The following is a 19,691-nucleotide window of genomic DNA, read 5'->3' as shown; positions in this document are numbered from 1 at the left end:
AACCCATGTAGTTGCTATGGTATTACAGATGGTTGCTATGATATAACAGATGTTTTCTAGGGTGTTGTTAGGCAGTTGTGATATTATCCCAGGTGGTTGCTATGGTATTACAGATGGTTGTTAGGTGATTGCTATGGTATTACAGATGGTTGTTAGGTGATTGCTATGGTATTACAGATGGTTGTTAGGTGATTGCTATGGTATAACGGATGTTTCACAGGGTGTTGCTAGGCAGTTGCCATGGTATTCCAGGTCCTCACTAGAGTGTTGCCTGGTGGTTGATTTGGTAATCCATGTGGTTGCTATGGTATTACAGACGTTTTCTAGGGTGTTGTTAGGCAGTTGTGATGTTATTCCAGGTGGTTGTTAGGATGTTTCTAGGCAGTTGCCATGGTGTTCCAGGTCCTCACTAGAGTCTAATCCCCGTGCTGATTCATAACGACGCGGGGATAACGTCTTAGCTAACGTCAGTCCGCTTCCTAAATAAAGTTCTCGAGAGATCCTTTAGTCAGATGATAACCAGGTTGCTAGGCTACTCAACCGTACAACCGTCATTACTTTGTCTTTTGACAGGAACCTGGCTGATCCATCCGCTCGGTTCCTTTACGTTTATGGACGCACTCTTCCTCGAAGAATAGTCGCGCACCGATTCGAAATCTTACCAGAAAGATAAAGTGTAGTCTCCCACAAACGTCTCGCTCTCCCGCACCAGGAACGACCCGTCCGGAGCGCCGGTCTCCAGGCAGTACTCCGAGAGGAGGCGCTCGGCGATCTGACGGCCATCCCGGCCCGCGCCCAGCTTCCCGTGGAACCACTTCTCGCTGACGTGCTGATCCATGCCATTCCCGACCTGGAGAGACGGGATCAGACGGGATCAACACCGGCTGCCTTTCTCACAGACACAGATCGAGTTATCTTTTAGGGGATTTGTGTGTGTGTGTGTGTGTGTGTGTGTGTGTTTTAAAGATTTGAAAGTACCTGATTTACAAAATCCCAGTACAAGTCTCTGGTACTGTAATAAGGTTCTGTCTGACAACAGCGTGAATCTGACAAGGAAGGTTTTTCTTCCTTACACTGTATACCATCGCTACACAGACCAGGATATTTTCAGAACTTTGCTCACCTCGCGGTGTTCCTCCTCATCCTCGTTGCCTTGGATACTGCTGGTTTCCTCCGAGTAGTAGATCTTACTGCTCGTCAGGACGAAGAAGTGCGGGTACCACTCCTACACCCGAAGAGTGGAGAGAGCTCGAATTGAAGTGAGAATTTCACTGTTTTTATTGATTTATTTATTTATTTATTTATAGAGTAATAAAAAAAACGTGTTGAGAAACGTGGCGACGCGCCGAGGAGAAATTAAACCGGGTCCTCACGTGGTTGATGGGGTCCTCCAGGAACAAGATGCCGTTCCGGATGGAGTTGCTGATGTCGTTTTCCGAGTACGGCGTGGACGTGGAAACCTCCTCATACGCGCTTCCTTCTGCCAACTTCTTGTGCTGTTAACAGAAGCGTGGACTGACGTTATTAAAGTGACAAAGAGGAAACCAGGATGAAAAAGGGGAAGCAATTTTGTGGTTAGCACCAAATACCAGATACCTCCGTATAATACCACTAAACACGCTACGAGAGTTACTACAGTGGTACTACAGTGTTTCACGGTCATTGTGAAATGGCTACATGTTTAAAGGTTAAACGGTTAAAATGGTTGTTAGGGTGTTGCTAGCTGGTTGCTAAGGAACTCCAGTTGGTTACTTGGGTATTGCTATGGTATTCCATTAGGTTGTTAGGATGTTGCTAGGTAGCTTCAATAGTATTCCAGGTCTTTGCTAGGGTGTTGCTTGGTAGTTGGTATGGTAATCCAGGTGGTTGCTAGGCAGTTGCTATGGAATTCCAGGTAGTTTCTTAGGTGTTGCCAGTGAGTCGCTACGGTATTCCAAGTGGTCGCTAGGATGCTGCTATGCGGTCACTATGGTATTTCAGGTGGGGTGGTTGCTAGGGTATTTCTCGGCAGTTTCTATGGTATTCCAGGTGGTTGCTAGGATTTTCATTGGTGGTTGGTATGGTAAGCCAGGTGGTTACTTAGTGGTTGCTATGGTATTACAGGTGATTGCTTTTGGGTCCCAGATTGTTGCTATGGTGTTGATAGGCTGGTTGCTATGGTATTCCTGGAGGTTGCTATGATATTCCAGGTGGTCACTGGAGTATTGCGTGGTGATTCCTATGTTATTCCCATTTGGTTGCTATGGTGTTGCTAGATGGCTGCTAATAGGCCGCAGAAAGTGACTGTTATCTCAGGAGATTGGTAGGTTGTAGCTTGGCGGTTGCTAAGGAATCTCAGGTGGCTACTAGCATGATACCAGAAAGAAAAAAAGAAAAAACATACTTTGGAGTATAGGATTTACATTTTCACCGAATGTTATAGCTATACGTAAAAAAAAAAATGGCACCCCTGAAAGAACAGCAGCACGTTGGCTCTGTCAAGCCAGCAGAATTATAATAACTGTATCTTGCACGGTATCTGAACACCTGGTGTTTTTCCAGGTGCGACGCAGGTCCTCAACGAACAGGCTGACTGAATATTTTTCCCATAATCCCCTCTTCATTGTTGAATGACCACTGAGCGCTCACCTTGATCAGAATCTTCCTCTTGAGCTGATTGGGTGACGGAAGTCCGTCTGCAGAGATGTCCACTGCTTTCGTCAGGAGCATCTCCCCGAAGACCTTCTTAAAGAACATCGCCATGTTCCTCTGCTGCACGATGCTGCAGTGGTCCTCGATGGAGAGGATTATGGGAAATCTAGAAGCAAGAGAACATAGGAAACTGAAACGCGAAATCACCACGGCAACGCGAAATCCCCACAATAAAGACAACATTTGTTGAAATCGACACAAACATGAAATCTGTTTTAATCAGCACGCCAGCGATGACATTCACTTTAAGCGACACAGTAAAGACAACGTTCATTTTAATCACCACGGTAACGACGATATCTGCTTCAACTTTGCTGTATCGTGACCTTATTTTACTGCTGGCGTTGTTTTTCAGCTACTGAAACACTGTCCAGCTGCTGCAACAATACGACTCTTTTTGCACTTCTAACACACAATTAAGACCTACTGCCCCCTGCAGGATACGAGTTGAACTGCAGTATTAAAAATACTTCAAAGCATAGTTAATCATGGATCGTAATAATAAAATATTTTGAGAAGGAGTGCATGTGCATGTTAACTTTAGAAGTATATTAGCAGCCTCTCACACACACACGACTGTGCATCAGTGCACTTCTACAGCACGGACACTCACTCGGACGTGACGAAGGCGTGCTCTTTGATGGTCATGAGAACGTCACAGAACTTGATCTTGGTGGTGAGCGTGTGGCCATGATAGATGACCGGCATCCCATCAGGACCGTCCCAGCAGTCCACTGCAACACACACACACACGATTTCCACTTGAGACTTTAGCAGTTTTGCTAAAACGTGAAACAGTTTTGCTTTTAAACGTGAAACCAGACATCAAAATACGGAATAAATTAATGACGTGGGTCACGTGATTATGTTCTGTTCATGATACGTGTAATAAATAAATAAATAAATAAATAAATAAATAAATAAATAAATAAATATTGTATAACTCTATTTGCATATCAATATATAAATGACTTTATTCATTTATCATACACAGCTGATCTATTAGTTACAGAACAATGGATTTATGGTTTTATTGCATGAACTGCTATAAAAAGAATCATCTTCACTCCAGTGTTGCTTGTGTGTGTGTGTGTGCGTGTGTGTGTGTGTGCGCTCACACTCGATGCATCTGCAGCCCATCCTCAGGCAGCGGGCGTACGCCTCCAGAGATGACTCGCTGGAAAACTGGTCTCCCGTCAGGTAGCTAAAAACAGACACTTGCGTCAGGGCCAGGAAATGTGCGTGCTGTAGTAAAACGCTCTCCCGCACACCCACAGCTCGCACGCTCTCTCCCTCGCGCTCTCTCTCTCTCTCCCCCCGCGTCTGCAGGCTTCTGTTTACACAACAATCCGCGCTCTGTCGCACTGAATCCGACGCTGCCGAGGGCCGACGTACATTTCCGTGAGCGGTTCGCTCAACCGGGGTGTACAAACTTATATTAAAACAACAGTCAGGGCTTGAGCTCTGAAGGCATTGTTCTAGCAGTAAAGGCGGTGCCTTTACTTCTACACCTCTGCGCGGTCAATAGGGGGAAAGCTGCTTATTTTAGCTCTCCTGACTTCAGTTCAAAACGCGTTCAGTTCTTGATCAAAGCGTGTACGCTAATAAATAAATAAATAAATACATACATACATACATACATACATACATACTCTGGAAATCTAAAGCAGACGACGTTTTCCTCTCTGGATTATTCGATAAAACTTTCGGAATTTTCACAGCATATGAAAAGGTGATCAGGGAGAAAATCTCATTGAAAAGGTTTCGTAGGGATTACGTTCACTGAAAGAAAGAGAAGAAGTATTGTAAAAGGAAACTCTGATCACGCTCATCATCAGCATCATCCACAGAGCGTCTGGCTCGAACCCCAACCCCAACCCGAGGTAAAAGTCACTCGTGACATTTAAACGGGAGCCTGATCTCTATTCACGCTACCACTGGTGGAGAAATAATCACAGACTACGTTGACACGGACGGCGGTAATCTAATTACTGACCGTATTCTGAATACGACGATATTCTGATTACGGTGTTTACATGAGTCGCTTTAGGAATATTCCTTTCATGTTCCTGTTTTACGCGTTATAGAACGTAGACGGATTAACGGCACACGTCATGACGTCCCCGCGCCACGCCGTCCCTCCAGAATCTCACGTATCGACGTACAGTCGGTCTTCGTTATGGGACCGTATACAGTTTTGAGTGTTTCATTTTGAATTTTACGAAAGCTTCGAGTGCGGTTAATTATTCGTCGTGCCGTACGTGCTAATAGACGACCGCTTGAAGCCGTGCGCTGCGTCCCGAACCGCGTACTTACCTACTGTATAGTATATAGAGATGCGTCTATATCTCCTACTATACAGCAGGTAAGTGCGCGGTTCGGGACGCGGCCGTGCTCTCGTTCGCCGTAAAACGGTCGAGCGCCGCCGTGTGTGATCGTGTCCTGTCGCACAATGCGGTGGAAACTCCCACGCGACGTTAACAGTGTGATTAAGGTGTGTGCGTGTCTGTGACGCACGTCGATAACGCGACTGAAACAGGAAATACTCCACACGTCTTAATTCCGTCTGTGTTTACTCCGAGTACGACTTTAATCGGATTCAATAATCTCTGTTTACGTGCTAGTTTCTTAATCAGAGTATCGTCTTAATATCGGATTATTGTCCATGTAAACGTACTGTGACTCGTACACACACACACACACACACACACTTCTGTTCAATCTCGTTATTTAAACATTGCGAAACTTTGTACAGAGTGTATAAGCGCTCTCCCCTTTGTTCTGACGACGATATAATCATCAGACCGATTAGACGACATGTAGATATCAGACAACTCGACTGATTAGATCATCAGCAGGGGAAGTTTTAGGTCTTTAGTCGGTCTGATTATAACCAAGTAGAAACAAATCTCCCGAGCGTCTCAGGAAGACGCCGGGGCGCGGTTAGAACGCGTCCTAAATAAACATTTCAGCGTAATAATTCCGGTGAAATATTCAAATCGGGTTGATTTTATCTCTCTTTCCCTAGCGACGACGTCTGATGGGTTTTCACAGACCGCCTCAGAGTTACAAAACCGACCACACCTACAGCAGGACCTCCCGGGCGGAACAAGGCAACGTCTAGGGCTGACGACTACTCGAGCATTTCGACAGATCGACGACGACTGTCGTTACGGATCAGTCGGGGGTGTGACGTCGCCGTGGAGATCCCCTCCGTCAGTGACGTCACTTCCCGACGGTGAAAAACGCATTTCTATGAAGGAATCGCACGTGAAAAACAGCGGAGGCCACAGACTGAGCCGCTGAGGGAAAAGTACGCGATCCGGCTCGTCCAAAACACGAGGACGTTCTACATCGAGCGCGTCAAACTAACTCGTGGCCCGGGGGCCGAGACGGACACGCGTGTGCTGTTTAACGCTACCGGAACAGCTGAAATAAGGTCGAGAAGGACTTCTCGACATCGTCGTGGCGGTGTACACGAGCAGAAGACGCCGGTCATGTTAAAACCAGTATTGCTTCCAGCGTAGTTGTGAAGTCAAACCACGGTGTGTGAGGTTTCACAGGTTTCACGGGTACTTCGGCAGAAATGACGGCTCAGACAGACCGCCAGAGACATGACCGACGTGTTGGAGCTCTGATCTCACCTGCATCCCACAAATTAACTCCGAGCTTATTTACTCAACGCAAACAAGCTTCAAATATACTCCAACACTCCATCGTTCACTTTCTCAGGTGCAGGGGAACAAGGACGTGTTTTAGATTCATCATCATCATCATCATCATCAGGATTTAAGACCTCCCGTCATCTGGTTGTTATTTCTAACCGACCTTCAGGATTATTTTAACGAGAACATTTTCACTGTTGTTGATTAGTGGTGCGACGACGTTCCTGCGCGCGTTTTATTCCTCCGATACCACGGACGACGATTACCGCTTAAAACGACTAAAGAATAAAATCATCGAATTCTTATTTATTTATTTCTTTTGCTATCCGTTTACGGTTAAATTCAACGCTGTGGAAAGTTCGTGAACCGGGTCAGCGGCTCTAAACGAGGACGGCCGTGCCCTCACCGTCCTCTCTCCTGAAGTCAGCAAGACAAATGAATGATACGGAGTGCTGAAACTGGAGACTCCTTCTTTAAATGTTAAACCTTCACATCGCTAGGCCTTACAGAATATACTATTACACTCCGTGTAGCGAGCAGCGAGTGAGAAACCATTTGGGATCCAGAATGGACTTTACGCAGCTAACGAGTAAGAAATGGAGAAAATAAATAAAATAAAATCGAGCGACAGGAAAACATTTCTGGGGATAAATACACGTTGAGACATTAAATCGTGTGACGAAACGGCGATGAGTAGAATAAGACGACGGACAGAATGAAAGAAACTACCGCTGAAGGTCGCTGTGGTAGAGAACACAAGAAAAACCGACGAGCGTTTTGACTGACCAATCAGTGATCGGTGTTATTTCTAGCTCCGCCCCCCACAGTCCTGGGACACAGATTCAGCACTGGTGCTCAGCAATGAAAATGTTTACGAAACGTGGGAATTTGTTACTGTCCTGTGAAGAAGTGTTATCTACTTTCTATTTAAAACGTGTAACGTGATAAATATTATTTGTTGTGCACAAAAATTCAGTTCACTAACTAATGATACGACACGACGGGATCACGCGTCTATACGGAGCGTGTGTGTGTGCGATGTGAGCTTACGTGTTATGTGAGGAGGAAATCCAGTAGTGCGACAGAGGGTTGTTCATGTCCTCAGGATGCACGTGGTCCAGTGTGGAATCCCAGATGGAGTTCTCCTTGGAGAACAGGTACGTGAGGAACTGCGAGAGGACGAGAAGACGGAGACGAGGTGAAGAAATCAAACCGGTGTAGAGGGTCACACATAAAAACCGTTTCAGACCGGACTCAAACACGCGACAGTATTTTATTTCTTAAAAATGTATTTATTTATGAGCTTGTTTAACAAATTTACCGAAATATATTCACTTATTTAATGTATTTATTTACTTATTTATTTTATTTAGTTATTTGTTTACTTATTTTCCTTTTTTTTTTTTTTAAACTTAATTTATTAATAACTTATATAATTACCTACTTCACTATTAATATCTACTTATATATTTTACTTATTTACATTTTATTTATTTTTCTTTTTTTTAATTAATTTATTATTAACTTTTTTTTTATTAATATTTTTTTTTAATTACCCACTTATTTAAATATTAAAATTTACTTATTTATGTTATTTGGTTGTTTATTTACTTATTTCCCCTTTTTTTTTTAACTTAATGTATTATTAACTTATTTATTTAATTAAATAATAATTTAATTAAATAATAATCTACTTATTTAAATATTAAAATTTACTTATGTTATTTGGTTGTTTATTTACTTATTTCCCCTTTTTTTTAACTTAATGTATTATTAACTTATTTATTTAATTAAATAATAATTTAATTAAATAATAATCTACTTATTTAAATATTAAAATTTACTTATTTATGTTATTTGGTTGTTTATTTACTTATTTCCCTTTTTTTTTTTTTAACTTAATGTATTATTAACTTATTTATTTAATTACCCACTTATTTAAATATTAATATTTACTTATTTTGCACTACTTAATTATATATTTACTTATTTTCCCTGCTTAACTTTATTTACACATGTATTTACGCACCCATTTACTCATCTGTTTAAATATTTATATATTTACTGATTCTTTCATTGTTTACGCACTTTGTTTTTACTTACTGGTACGCTTCCTTTGCGTACACATTCACTTATCCAAAATGTCAGCTTTCATACGAGGATAATCGCACACGTGTTTAACAAATCGCAACCAGCGCAACGGGTCCTAGCGCCGACTTCGGCCGCATTTCAGCCGAGCCGCTACGATCACCTGAGCTTAGCCTGCCGGCATGCGAGTCCGATTCAGACCGAAAGGTTTTGTGGAGGAAACTTCAAAAGGCTGAGTGTACGAGCGAAACGCTTGTGGTCCATCTTCAAAGCTTCCACGCCGCTCGCGACTACGGCGAGCTTTTAACACGTCGCCGAGATGTTCCAGACGCTCGCGCTGCATCTGTTACCGTAGATATAAAACGCTTGCGTGGTAGGACAGCAATTAATCATATCCGAAGATAAATACGCATCGTGCACAATAGTGAATCTGAGCTCTGAATTGAGGTCAGCACTAGCGAACGAGAAAACCACAAAACCTCAGAGAAGAACGCTGTGTGTGTCGGAACGGCGCTGCAAACAGAGCAAGCTCGGAGCGGACCTGCAGCGACACCGACCTAAATCAAAACCACGGCTCGGAAGTGCTCGAATCGAAACCGAGAACAAGATAACAGCTGTTCGACCCGGACGAACAACGCGTTTAAGTGATAAATATTTTATACGGTCCGCTCCAGAGTTATTACCAAAACCGTGTTTTAATTAGCTTTATTTATTTCAGTGAAATCATCGTTTTAGTGTGAACGTGAGCTGATGAACCCAAACGGACCTACTGTTTAACCCAGTCATCTTTACCGACGGTGCCAATACTTCTGGAGCCGGCTATATATATCGTGTATTCAGACAGGAATGTTCATTAGGATTGAAGAAAATGAAACAATGACGTCATTTGCCATGTAAACAAAAAACAAAAACAAAAAGAAATGAATATTAATTAATAAAAGCATACCTTTAAATTAAATAAAATAAATAAATAAATAAATAAATATTGAGCACAGGGATCTGTTCGTTATATTTTTAATTAAGCAAATGTTCTATTAATTAATCAACTGAATGTTTACCTTAAAAAAAAAAAAAAACTTAAACACTTCAGAAAAGCATGAATAAACAAATAAAGGAAGACTAAATAAATAAATAAATAAATATAAATAAATAAATAAACACGTTGCCGTATAAATGAGTAAACGAGATATATAAATAAAAATGGCATCATGCAGAAGAATCTGGTCATTTAATTCATTCAGAATTTCAGCATTTAACTTAAATATAAAAATTTCACAACATTATACCTGTTAAAGTCATTACATTACAATTATCAAAAAAAAAAAAAAAAAGTTACGTCTGTGTTTTAACCCAAAACTTCACCAGGCTACATTTCTCTGCTTAAAATTCACCGGAGGGAAACGTTCCCGGACAGCCTCGGCACGAAACGTCCGCGAGATTCCCTCGTTTTCACAAAAATAAACCACAAAACCGCCGCGACGCTCGGATCTGCAATGTTTATAAACCTCATCACTACACCTATTACATCAGGATTAGAATAAAGTGCTTTATAGGACTCAATCTGTATGATCTGTGTAAGAGTGTGTGTGTGTGAGAGCGTGTATATGAGAGAGCGTGTATGGGAGAGAGTGTAAGAGTGTGTGTGTGTGAGAGAGCGAGCGTGAGAGAGTGAGTGAGAGTGTGAGTGAGAGAGTGAGAGTGTGAGAGAGCGAGTGTGTGTGTAATTGAGAGAGAGAGCGTGAGAGAATGTGAGTGAGTGGGTAAGAGAGTGTGTGTGTGAGAGCGTGTATATGAGAGAGCGTGTATGTGAGAGAGTGTAAGAGTGTGTGTGTGTGTGTGTGTGTGTGAGAGAGTGAGCGAGAGTGTGAGTTAGAGAGCGAGTGTGTGTGTAACAGAGTGAGAGCATGAGAGAGTGAGTGAGAGAGTGTGAGAGAATGTGAGAGTGAGTGAGAGTGTGAGAGAGCGAGTGTGTGTGTAATTGAGAGAGAGAGCGTGAGAGAATGTGAGTGAGTGGGTAAGAGAGTGTGTGTGTGAGAGCGTGTATATGAGAGAGCGTGTATGTGAGAGAGTGTAAGAGTGTGTGTGTGTGTGTGTGTGTGTGTGTGAGAGAGTGAGCGAGAGTGTGAGTAAGAGAGCGAGTGTGTGTGTAACAGAGAGAGAGCATGAGAGAGTGAGTGAGAGAGTGTGAGAGAATGTGAGAGTGAGTGGGTAAGAGAGTGTGTGAGTGAGAGAGAGAGAGAGAGCGCATGCGTGTGTGTGTGTAAGTGAGGGAGAGTGTGTGAGTGTGTGTGTGTGTGTGTGTGTGTGTGTGTGTGTGTGTGTGTGAGTGAGTGTGAGAGAGTGAGCGAGAGTGTGAGTAAGAGAGCGAGTGTGTGTGTAACAGAGAGAGAGCATGAGAGAGTGAGTGAGAGAGTGTGAGAGAATGTGAGAGTGAGTGGGTAAGAGAGTGTGTGAGTGAGAGAGAGAGAGAGAGCGCATGCGTGTGTGTGTGTAAGTGAGGGAGAGTGTGTGAGTGTGTGTGTGTGTGTGTGTGTGTGTGTGTGTGAGTGAGTGTGAGAGAGTGAGCGAGAGTGTGAGTAAGAGAGCGAGTGTGTGTGTAACAGAGAGAGAGCATGAGAGAGTGAGTGAGAGAGTGTGAGAGAATGTGAGAGTGAGTGGGTAAGAGAGTGTGTGAGTGAGAGAGAGAGAGAGAGCGCATGCGTGTGTGTGTGTAAGTGAGGGAGAGTGTGTGAGTGTGTGTGTGTGTGTGTGTGTGTGTGTGTGTGTGTGTGTGTGTGTGTGAGTGAGTGTGAGAGAGTGAGAGTGTTACCTCATCCTGATAAAAGTAAGGCTGCTCGATCTCCCTCAGCGGATCCTTCAGGTAATGAAACATAAATTCCTGAACCTTGTTATTGTCTGTAGCCCAGAGCTCCTGAAAACACACACACACACACACACACACACACACACGCACGCACGCACGCGCAGACACACATTAACCCAGATCAAACACGTGTATAGTGTGAAGATTAGAAGTGTGATACGAGTTATTCACACTTTCCGTCTTTCTCCGCCACCAGCGCGTGTTTTATAGATAATAATATGAGAAATGTGTTTATGTAACATTTATGGAAGGAGTCTCCAGTGTCGGAGGTGTCGACACTTCCTGCGATTTCTCAGTGACATGACGCGCTGCGTTCTTTAGCCTTAATAACTACAGGAAAGAGAATAAAGAGGCCGGTGAGGGAACGGACTTGTTTTCCTGAACAATCAACCTTAAATATAAACGCACGACGTGTCCTCCTTTCATAACGACACAGACTGCTGTAGAATTCAGAGGGGGGGAAAAACTTCAGCTTTTACGACGAACCCTCTGCTTCGACGAGCCACGCTTTCCGGTCTCCGATTACACAATAACGTTCAGAGATTCAGCAGAAAGATAACTGCGATCTTCAGGAAAACCTTTTTTTTTTTTTTTAATCTGCGCACGATCTGTGCAGAGCTTCGCGAAAAAAAAAAAAAAAAAAAAAATACATCGTCTCACCTTCTGACAGTCGATTAGAAAGTGCTGGAAATCCTCCAGTGTGATCCTCTGCTCGGGTCTCTCGATAAAGCTGCGAACAACACCAGGACGAGTTAGGGAGGGGGGAGGGGGGGGGGGTCTGAATAGAGCAATTAAAAAGAGGGATAAAGAGAGAGAGAGAAAGAGAGGGAGTACCTTTGAAGAAAGGGAATATCCATCTGCGAGAGAGAGAGAGAGAGAGAGAGAGAGAGAGAGAGAGAGAGAGAGAGAGAGAGAGAGAGAGAGAGATTGAGCTCAAGGGAGGATGGAGTCAGGATTAAGCTCAAGTTAACAAGTAATACTGAATTAAACAAAGCACTAGGAATGCATCGATACTGAAGGAAAATATCCTTTAATACAAGCGATGAAACACCGAAAACACGAGACGTAGCATGGCTGAGTTCTTCGCTAGCTAAGCGAAGTCTACGTTAGTGAAAACATTCTGGCGAGTTGTTCTCGACAACCAGCTGCTATTGGTCACCGACGCTGAGGGAGTGTGATGTGCTGAAAACCCTCCCATGCAACCCTAACAAACTAGCTACCGATTCTCCATTTTTCATCCAAATCAACTCTCTAACTCTTGGAACGGTAAGGCCAAGTCGTTCGTCTGTGCTCTGCACCGAAGACATCTGGGTTGGAGCTCAAAAGATGGAGATGAGATGAGTTTAGCTTTTGTTTATCTATATTTCCGTTCTTGGCGTCGTCTTTGAACGGTGGCTTGTGAGACCTTCCTGCCCTGTGGAGGTTGTTGGTGATGTCACTGACTGTCGTTTTGGGGGGTTTTTCCTTCACAGCTCTCACAATGTTTGTCAGCTGTTGTAGTTTTTCTCGGCCGAGCCGTTCGGCGTCTGTTTCCCGGTACACCGGTGGTTTATTTCTTTTTCAGAACAGTCGCATTTGCTAAGCGCGGTGTCCGTGCGCTGCCTCGGATCGATTTCCACTCTTTTCTCGGCTTCAAAAACGGCTGGCTTTTCTCCCATAGACAGCTCTCGGATCGTCGTGTTGGTTTATCCTTTTTAACAACAAATGCAGTCTTCACAGGTGAAACTGAAGGCTAAAACCAAGAGTAGACGTTCACAGCTATTTATTGTTTAAACAGTCTATTGTTTAAACAGTCTATTGTTTAAACAGTCAATCTAACAGGACACACCTGGGTAACAAGAAACACCTGTCAGTCACATACAAATCGGGTGGGTCCGATACAAAACGTGCTGTCGTTTAATACCTCGACGTATAAATACCAGGAGATAAAAACTGAAATTCTAAACTATTCGTCTTCCGATCTCGAGCCCCTGTATGTCTTACAGCAAAAACGAATGAATCGGCCTTGCCGTCCCGATAGTTTTGGAGGGGACTGTAAAAATGGGTCTAGTAGTGCAAGAGCGTAAACATTTGCTTTGATTCGCAACATCAGAATTCCACTGGCTCAAACGTCTTCATCTTCATACACCGTTAACTGTCTCTAAACAGTCTAGAACATTCCAGAAACGGACGTATTGACTTCTAGAAGCTTCGGATCGGCCAACCGTAATTCGGCGTGTACCTGTGGTTGTATTTAGAGACGGGGCATTTTAGCTCTTGATACCATGGGAAAATCCAAGCAATTCAGCCAAGATCTCAGGAGAAGAAGAAGAAAGAAAAAAAAAATGACGGACCTCCACAAGTCCAGTTCGAGCCAAACCAGAAACATCTTTACGAACTATTTTATGCAATTACACAAATCCTGGGAGCACGCAGACACTGTCTCATTCAAATAACAGGCACAAATGAACTCCCAGGGATGAAGGAACTTTGGTTTGAAAGGTTCAACTGAACCCCAAGACACCCACAAAGGAACTGGTGAAGGAGCTGGAGGCATCACCACTACCTTCACACGACAGAGGCAACTACTCCAAGACTGGTATAAAAAAGCCAGACTGAAGTGTGCAGGTGATCAGCCACCTGGTGGAGGAGTCTTCTCTGGTCAGATGAAACAGAAGTCATAATGATCTGTGCTATGTTTTGGAGGAAATAGGATGAGGCGTGTAATCTGAAGTGTGAAGCACGGGGGTGGCAGCATCATGCTGTTGAGTCCCTGGAAAAGGGAAACTGGAGGACGTTAGGAGGAGGGTGGATGATCTAGAAATACCGAAGCAACACCTCAAGATATCCGACAGAAAGTTCAAACCTGGTCACGGCTGGGATTTGCAGCAGGACAGTGATCCTAAACAAACCTCTGAAGTTCCAACAAAACGGCTTAAAGACAGCAAACAGTGACGGGAACGTGTCGGAGCGGCCATCGCGTAGCCCTGAATCCGAATCCCAGAGAAAGTTGGTGGACCGAAATGAAAAACAGCGTCTGATCGAAGAGGCCCACAAACCTGACCGAGTCACACCGGTTCTGTCAGGGGGAACGGGCGGAAAATTCCAGCAAAGGATTGTGAGAGGCCTGTGGAAGGCTACAAGAAGAATCTGATCCAAGTTCAAGCAATTAAAAATGTATCATAGCTATTACGTCACATCACCTCTGTTGGAAATACAGTAGATACCCGAGTTGACGTAACACAGGAAACCTTGACGTGTAACACAGGAAACGTGTGTTTGTGTTTGTGTGTGTGTGGGGGGGGGACAACTCTGATATCGATGCATCCCTACAACACACAAACCCAAAGCAAAAATACATTATACCGGGAACTTAAAAACGAACACGAGACGTAAAACGCGAGACGTTAAAAGGCTAGTGCACTCGTTAGGCGCCCTATGTAGTGCAGATGAATTTGATCAATATGAGCAAATAATCATATAATGCACCTGACACACAGCGGTGATTAAATCATGAAAGATAAACACACACACACACACAGAGAGAGGGAGAGAGAGGGAGAGAGAGGGAGAGAGAGGGAGAGTGCTCATGGGATTGAATTGTTTAGTCACTGGACATGGAGGTCATCTCAGTGTGTGTTTTTCAGGACAGGCTAATGGCTTTCAGCAGAGGGATGTTGAGGCTTTTTAAGGGGCCCAGTATTGATTCAGTGGTCATTTGAGAACACACACACACACACACACACACACACACACACACACACACACACACACTCACACACACACACACACACACATATATATGGTTCAGCTGGAACGGGTCTCAGTTATGGGGGTTGAACCTGATTATCTTATCATTACCCCTCCATACCACTCACTCTCTCTCACACACACACACACACAACTTACAGATTTCTGTGCGTCAAACATTAAGCTACGATACAGCTGCGCAAACTGACTATACGAGACGTCGCCACTCCTCAGCTCGCCATCCTGAAACACAACATACAACACTATCAATAATAATAAACAACAACAACAACAACAACAACAACACTTATGACTACACAACTGTGAAAATGATTCAATATCTCTTAACAATTATATAACCAGTTAATAGGTATAAACACGTTACTTTAACACTGTACATTAAGTGTGTACTCCTTCCTGTGGATACACGTCTTTACTCTTTTAAATGCTTTTGCTAATCACACCATATTTTAGCATTTTGATTTAAATGATAAATGAGTGCAGACTAAAATCTGAAAATCTAACCCGATATGCATAAGTGAACGGTTTACTGATCTGGAAAAAGATCTGAAAAAGGCACTTTGTGGTTCGTCAGTAACATGACACGCCGTGGTTTGTCTTCTTATTAACCTCACGAGAGATAAAAAAATATATATATATTTATATATACATACACATATATATATATATTTTTTTTTATTTAAAAAGAGGCCGGTGAGGAAAGGACTGTTTATAGCTGCTATAACGTAGGTGAGAACAGAAACTAACTCGTCACAAAGAATATAAATGTAACTATAAATACACTACGGGTCAAAAGTTTGTGGACACCCGACTGAAATGTCTCTCATGACCTTAAAAACCTTTTGATCTGAAGGTGCGTGATTAAACGTGTGAAATCGGTATCGCAAACAAAAAATATAATCGTGCCGGAGTATTCACTTCTTTCATTAGATCAGCCGATAAGAGTCCGGCGTCGGCGGGGACTCCTTTAATACTGTTTAAAAAGCAGCTCGGGGAAATTCCTCAAGAAATCGATCGAGAGAACGCCAAGGATACATTTCTGGAAATTCTAGGCGAAAAGGGCGTCGACTTTGAAGAGGCTAAAATATTAAATTATTTTGATTTATTTTGGATTTGTTTTAAATCACGACAGAATTCCCAGAGTTCCATTTGTTTCACTCCAGAGTTTTAATGACTTTATTATTCTAAAATGTGGGAAATAAAAATAAAGAATGTGTGTGTCTAAACTTTTGTCCGGTAGCATACATAAAAGCTGTAAAAGATGTCATTCTTTACTATTAAAAAAAATAAATAAAAAAATCAATTGTTAGAAAACTGCTGTGGTGTAAAAGGAATATAAATCACTCCGGGACATGCTGTTATTAGAAAATTATAACTTCATCTCCACAGCATCACTCTACATTGCCATATACATGTGCGTGCGTGCGTGTGTATTTTGTAGTGGTTTTACCGGAAGCCTCTCTCGTAGAAACTTCATGTTAGGGACTCGGTAGTTGACTTGGCTCAGCATGTTTTTCAGATCCTTACACGAAATTCTAAAAAAAAATAATAATAATAATAATTTAATTCAATTAATTTCTTTATTCTGCATGGGGAACATGTCACTATTTAATTTATTTACAAATTAAATTTATAGACTGAAATATACACACACACACACACACACACACACACACGTGACTACATAATATAAATATTCCCAGTGTACAAAAATATTATTTTATGTTAATTATAGACCACATGTGTAAATGATCTCACAGTGCTGAAGCATATATAAATAAATAACAATAAAGATGATGAAAATGTGGTTATAGACACAGACATGTATGTTCAAATGATTAACACAGAGACTGCTAATAAATAAATACTAAACATCCACATTAAAACACTTAAAGTACTTAAAGTATTCTAGTCTAAAAAAAAAAAAAAAAAAAAGGATCAACTTTGCTACAGATATGATTACACAGACACTACTAGTTAAAAACAATATTTTTTACTTTAAAAAAAGTTATTTAAAAAAAATTAGCAAAAGGACTATAAAATCCTAAAAATAAAATAATTAATATTTAAATATATTTAAAATATAAACACACAGTCACTGCTAATAAAACAAATATCTATCAAAAAAAAAAAAAAAAAAAAAAAAAAAAAGGAACAGCTAAATATTTTAGTCCAAGTAAATAAAATTATGAACTTAATTATAGCCAAATGTTCTAAATATATAAAATTATCTTATAAAATACAAAACAAAAAGATGGCTATAGATACAGAACGACACGCTCAAATGATTACAGAGACACTGCTAATAAGATTTTAAATACATTTTTCAAATAAACAAATATGGTCAGATTTTCTAAATGTATCTAAATGTAGCTTGTTTGTGATTTAACACTGCTGACAAAAAGCTTCTTAAATATTTAGTTCTATAAAAACAGATTTAAAAAAGTTCAAACATGATTATACAGAATATCCTGTAATGCTTTTTAATTTCATGAAAAATTAGACATTTCTGTCTATCGGATCATACTTTATTTGGAGGATAAACTTCTTTAAATCATATGCATATTTTATATATATATATATATATATATATATATATATATATATATATATATATATATATATATATATATATATATATATATATATATATATATGATTCCTGTCTTCTTACTACTTTGAGCGATATTAAAAATATATATATATCAGGGTTCATTTGATTCTTACTACATTACGATATCACCCCACACACACACACACGAAGAAACAAAGAGCCAGTGGACACCGCATGTGTTTATTGATATTAAACCAGGAAGACCAAGACAAACTGAACCCCCTGAGGACCGGTCCTGCGCTCTTCCTTTCTTCCTGCCTTCCTTTCTTTCCTCTCCGGCTGTGTTGTTGTGCTGATGAGCGAGAGGAAGGTGCACGCTCGTTTCTCTAAGCCTTACTTCCTGTCGCAGGATGTGTAGCAGCTTACGGCCCCCAGCTGAGAGTCTACACTCTACCCCTCTCCCTCTGACAGGTCTGAGAGTGTGTGTGTGTGTGTGTGCGTGCGTGTGTTGACGAAGCTGATAAGGCCTCAGCACCGAGTCAGCAAGTTTACCTCCTTGCAGTGTGACAGCTCAACACAAAACGATAAATATCACACACACACACACACACACACACACACACACACCACTGATCCCTTATAAAAAAAACTGCTTCACGAAGACTGCTTTCTCATGCACACACACCTGAAATCAGCCCATTAACCCCTGTATGTCAGGACCACAGAAAATACTCGCTTCTGATTGGCTGGCAGAAATCTGTTCCTTTCATAAAAATAGATTAAAAAGTACTAAATCGATGCTGCAGCTGTACTGAAAAACTCGTTGGAACGTTACCATGGCAACAGCATATTTATATCTCCGTAATCATTATCCTTCATCATCACGTAAATATGTTCACGGTGGCACTAAAACATCCATTACACAGAAGTTAAATAATTTAGGCCAAGTTAATACTCTTTAGACGTAACCACGAAGAGAAATGAGCTGTACAGTTGTAGCCCAAGTAAATAACAAAAATTAAAAAAAAGACAAAAGTTATATAGTAATATTAAAACATTTCAATATTAGAGATAAAAAGATCATATTACACACCACGTCATACAATGAGCCACAAAAAGGAAAACTGTACGATTAATTTTACGCCGTGTGCCTTAAAATCCTGTCAGAATTCCTGTGGTTAGCGATCTAGGTCGAATAGGAGATAGGAATACGGAGATTATGAACATTTTATGAGAAGATTTGTGTCAGAAAACGTGACAAGTTAGCTCAGACAAGTAGCAGTAAAAAAAAAAAAAAAAAAAAAAAAAAAGGTAAAAATAAAGAGAGACATCTATGAACATGGCTTAAAAGTCCTTAGGTTATGTCATTTGAGCTAGCTAGCTAGCCTAGGAATTAAGCTTATGAGTGTCTATGAAGACGACAAAAATCATATGATAGCCAGCTTGCTAGTGTTAGCAGCTATGAATAATAATAATAATAATAATAATAATAATAATAATAATAATAATAATAATCTCCATGAATATGACTTTGAAATCCTGTAAACCTAGCTTATGCTAACTACCAGTGAAGATACTGCATGTACCAAATCTCAGAAATCCTGTCAAGTGAGTTCATGTTAGCCAATTAGCTTGGGAATGAAAATTATGAACATCTATGAATACTACAAAAAAAACAATTTCTGTTCGTTTAGTTTATCCTAGCCGCCTAGCTTTAGCAGCAATGAGTGAGAACATAAATATGGCTTCAAATTCCTGTCAGGTAACCCTGAACCCTAGGTTCAGCAGTGTTGAATAATGATAACCGTGAATATGGCTGTAATCCTAGCTTATGCTAAGCACCTAGCAGGAGTTAGTAATGAAGATTAAGGGCATAAACATGGCCTACAAATCCTGTCAGGTTAGCTCATGTTAGCCAGCTAGCTAGCATTATCAGTGAAGCTTATGAAGAGGTTTTAATAATCCTGTAAGAATCAAACACACACACACGCACACACACACACACACATTAGCAGCAGTTTCTTAATAATGCATCAAAGCACATGGGGGTGAAATTTGTGCTTAAGTATCGAGAAACATA

General features: G+C 41.3%; 1 protein-coding gene across 4 annotated transcripts in view; it reads right to left on the bottom strand.

Moving 5' to 3' along the window:
* plcg1 (phospholipase C, gamma 1) overlaps nt 1-19,691 on the bottom strand; it is a 58,325-nt gene that overhangs the window by 15,544 nt on the left and 23,090 nt on the right. For all 4 annotated transcript variants that reach the window (XM_017486793.3, XM_017486792.3, XM_053686450.1 and 1 more), the window contains 12 exons: nt 16,508-16,592; nt 15,196-15,279; nt 12,142-12,164; nt 11,968-12,037; nt 11,254-11,355; nt 7,407-7,525; nt 3,810-3,895; nt 3,305-3,425; nt 2,629-2,797; nt 1,374-1,496; nt 1,124-1,225; nt 663-850 (listed from right to left, as the gene is read on the bottom strand). In XM_017486793.3, the coding sequence (XP_017342282.1) occupies nt 663-850; nt 1,124-1,225; nt 1,374-1,496; nt 2,629-2,797; nt 3,305-3,425; nt 3,810-3,895; nt 7,407-7,525; nt 11,254-11,355; nt 11,968-12,037; nt 12,142-12,164; nt 15,196-15,279; nt 16,508-16,592 (1,272 nt within the window). The remainder of the gene's footprint in view (nt 1-662; nt 851-1,123; nt 1,226-1,373; nt 1,497-2,628; nt 2,798-3,304; nt 3,426-3,809; nt 3,896-7,406; nt 7,526-11,253; nt 11,356-11,967; nt 12,038-12,141; nt 12,165-15,195; nt 15,280-16,507; nt 16,593-19,691) is intronic.

Source organism: Ictalurus punctatus, chromosome 15 (assembly GCF_001660625.3).
Source record: "Ictalurus punctatus breed USDA103 chromosome 15, Coco_2.0, whole genome shotgun sequence".
Taxonomy (NCBI): Eukaryota; Metazoa; Chordata; class Actinopteri; order Siluriformes; family Ictaluridae; genus Ictalurus; species Ictalurus punctatus.
The sequence above is the reverse complement of the archived record's forward strand: the minus strand, read 5'-3'. Positions and strand labels throughout refer to the sequence as shown.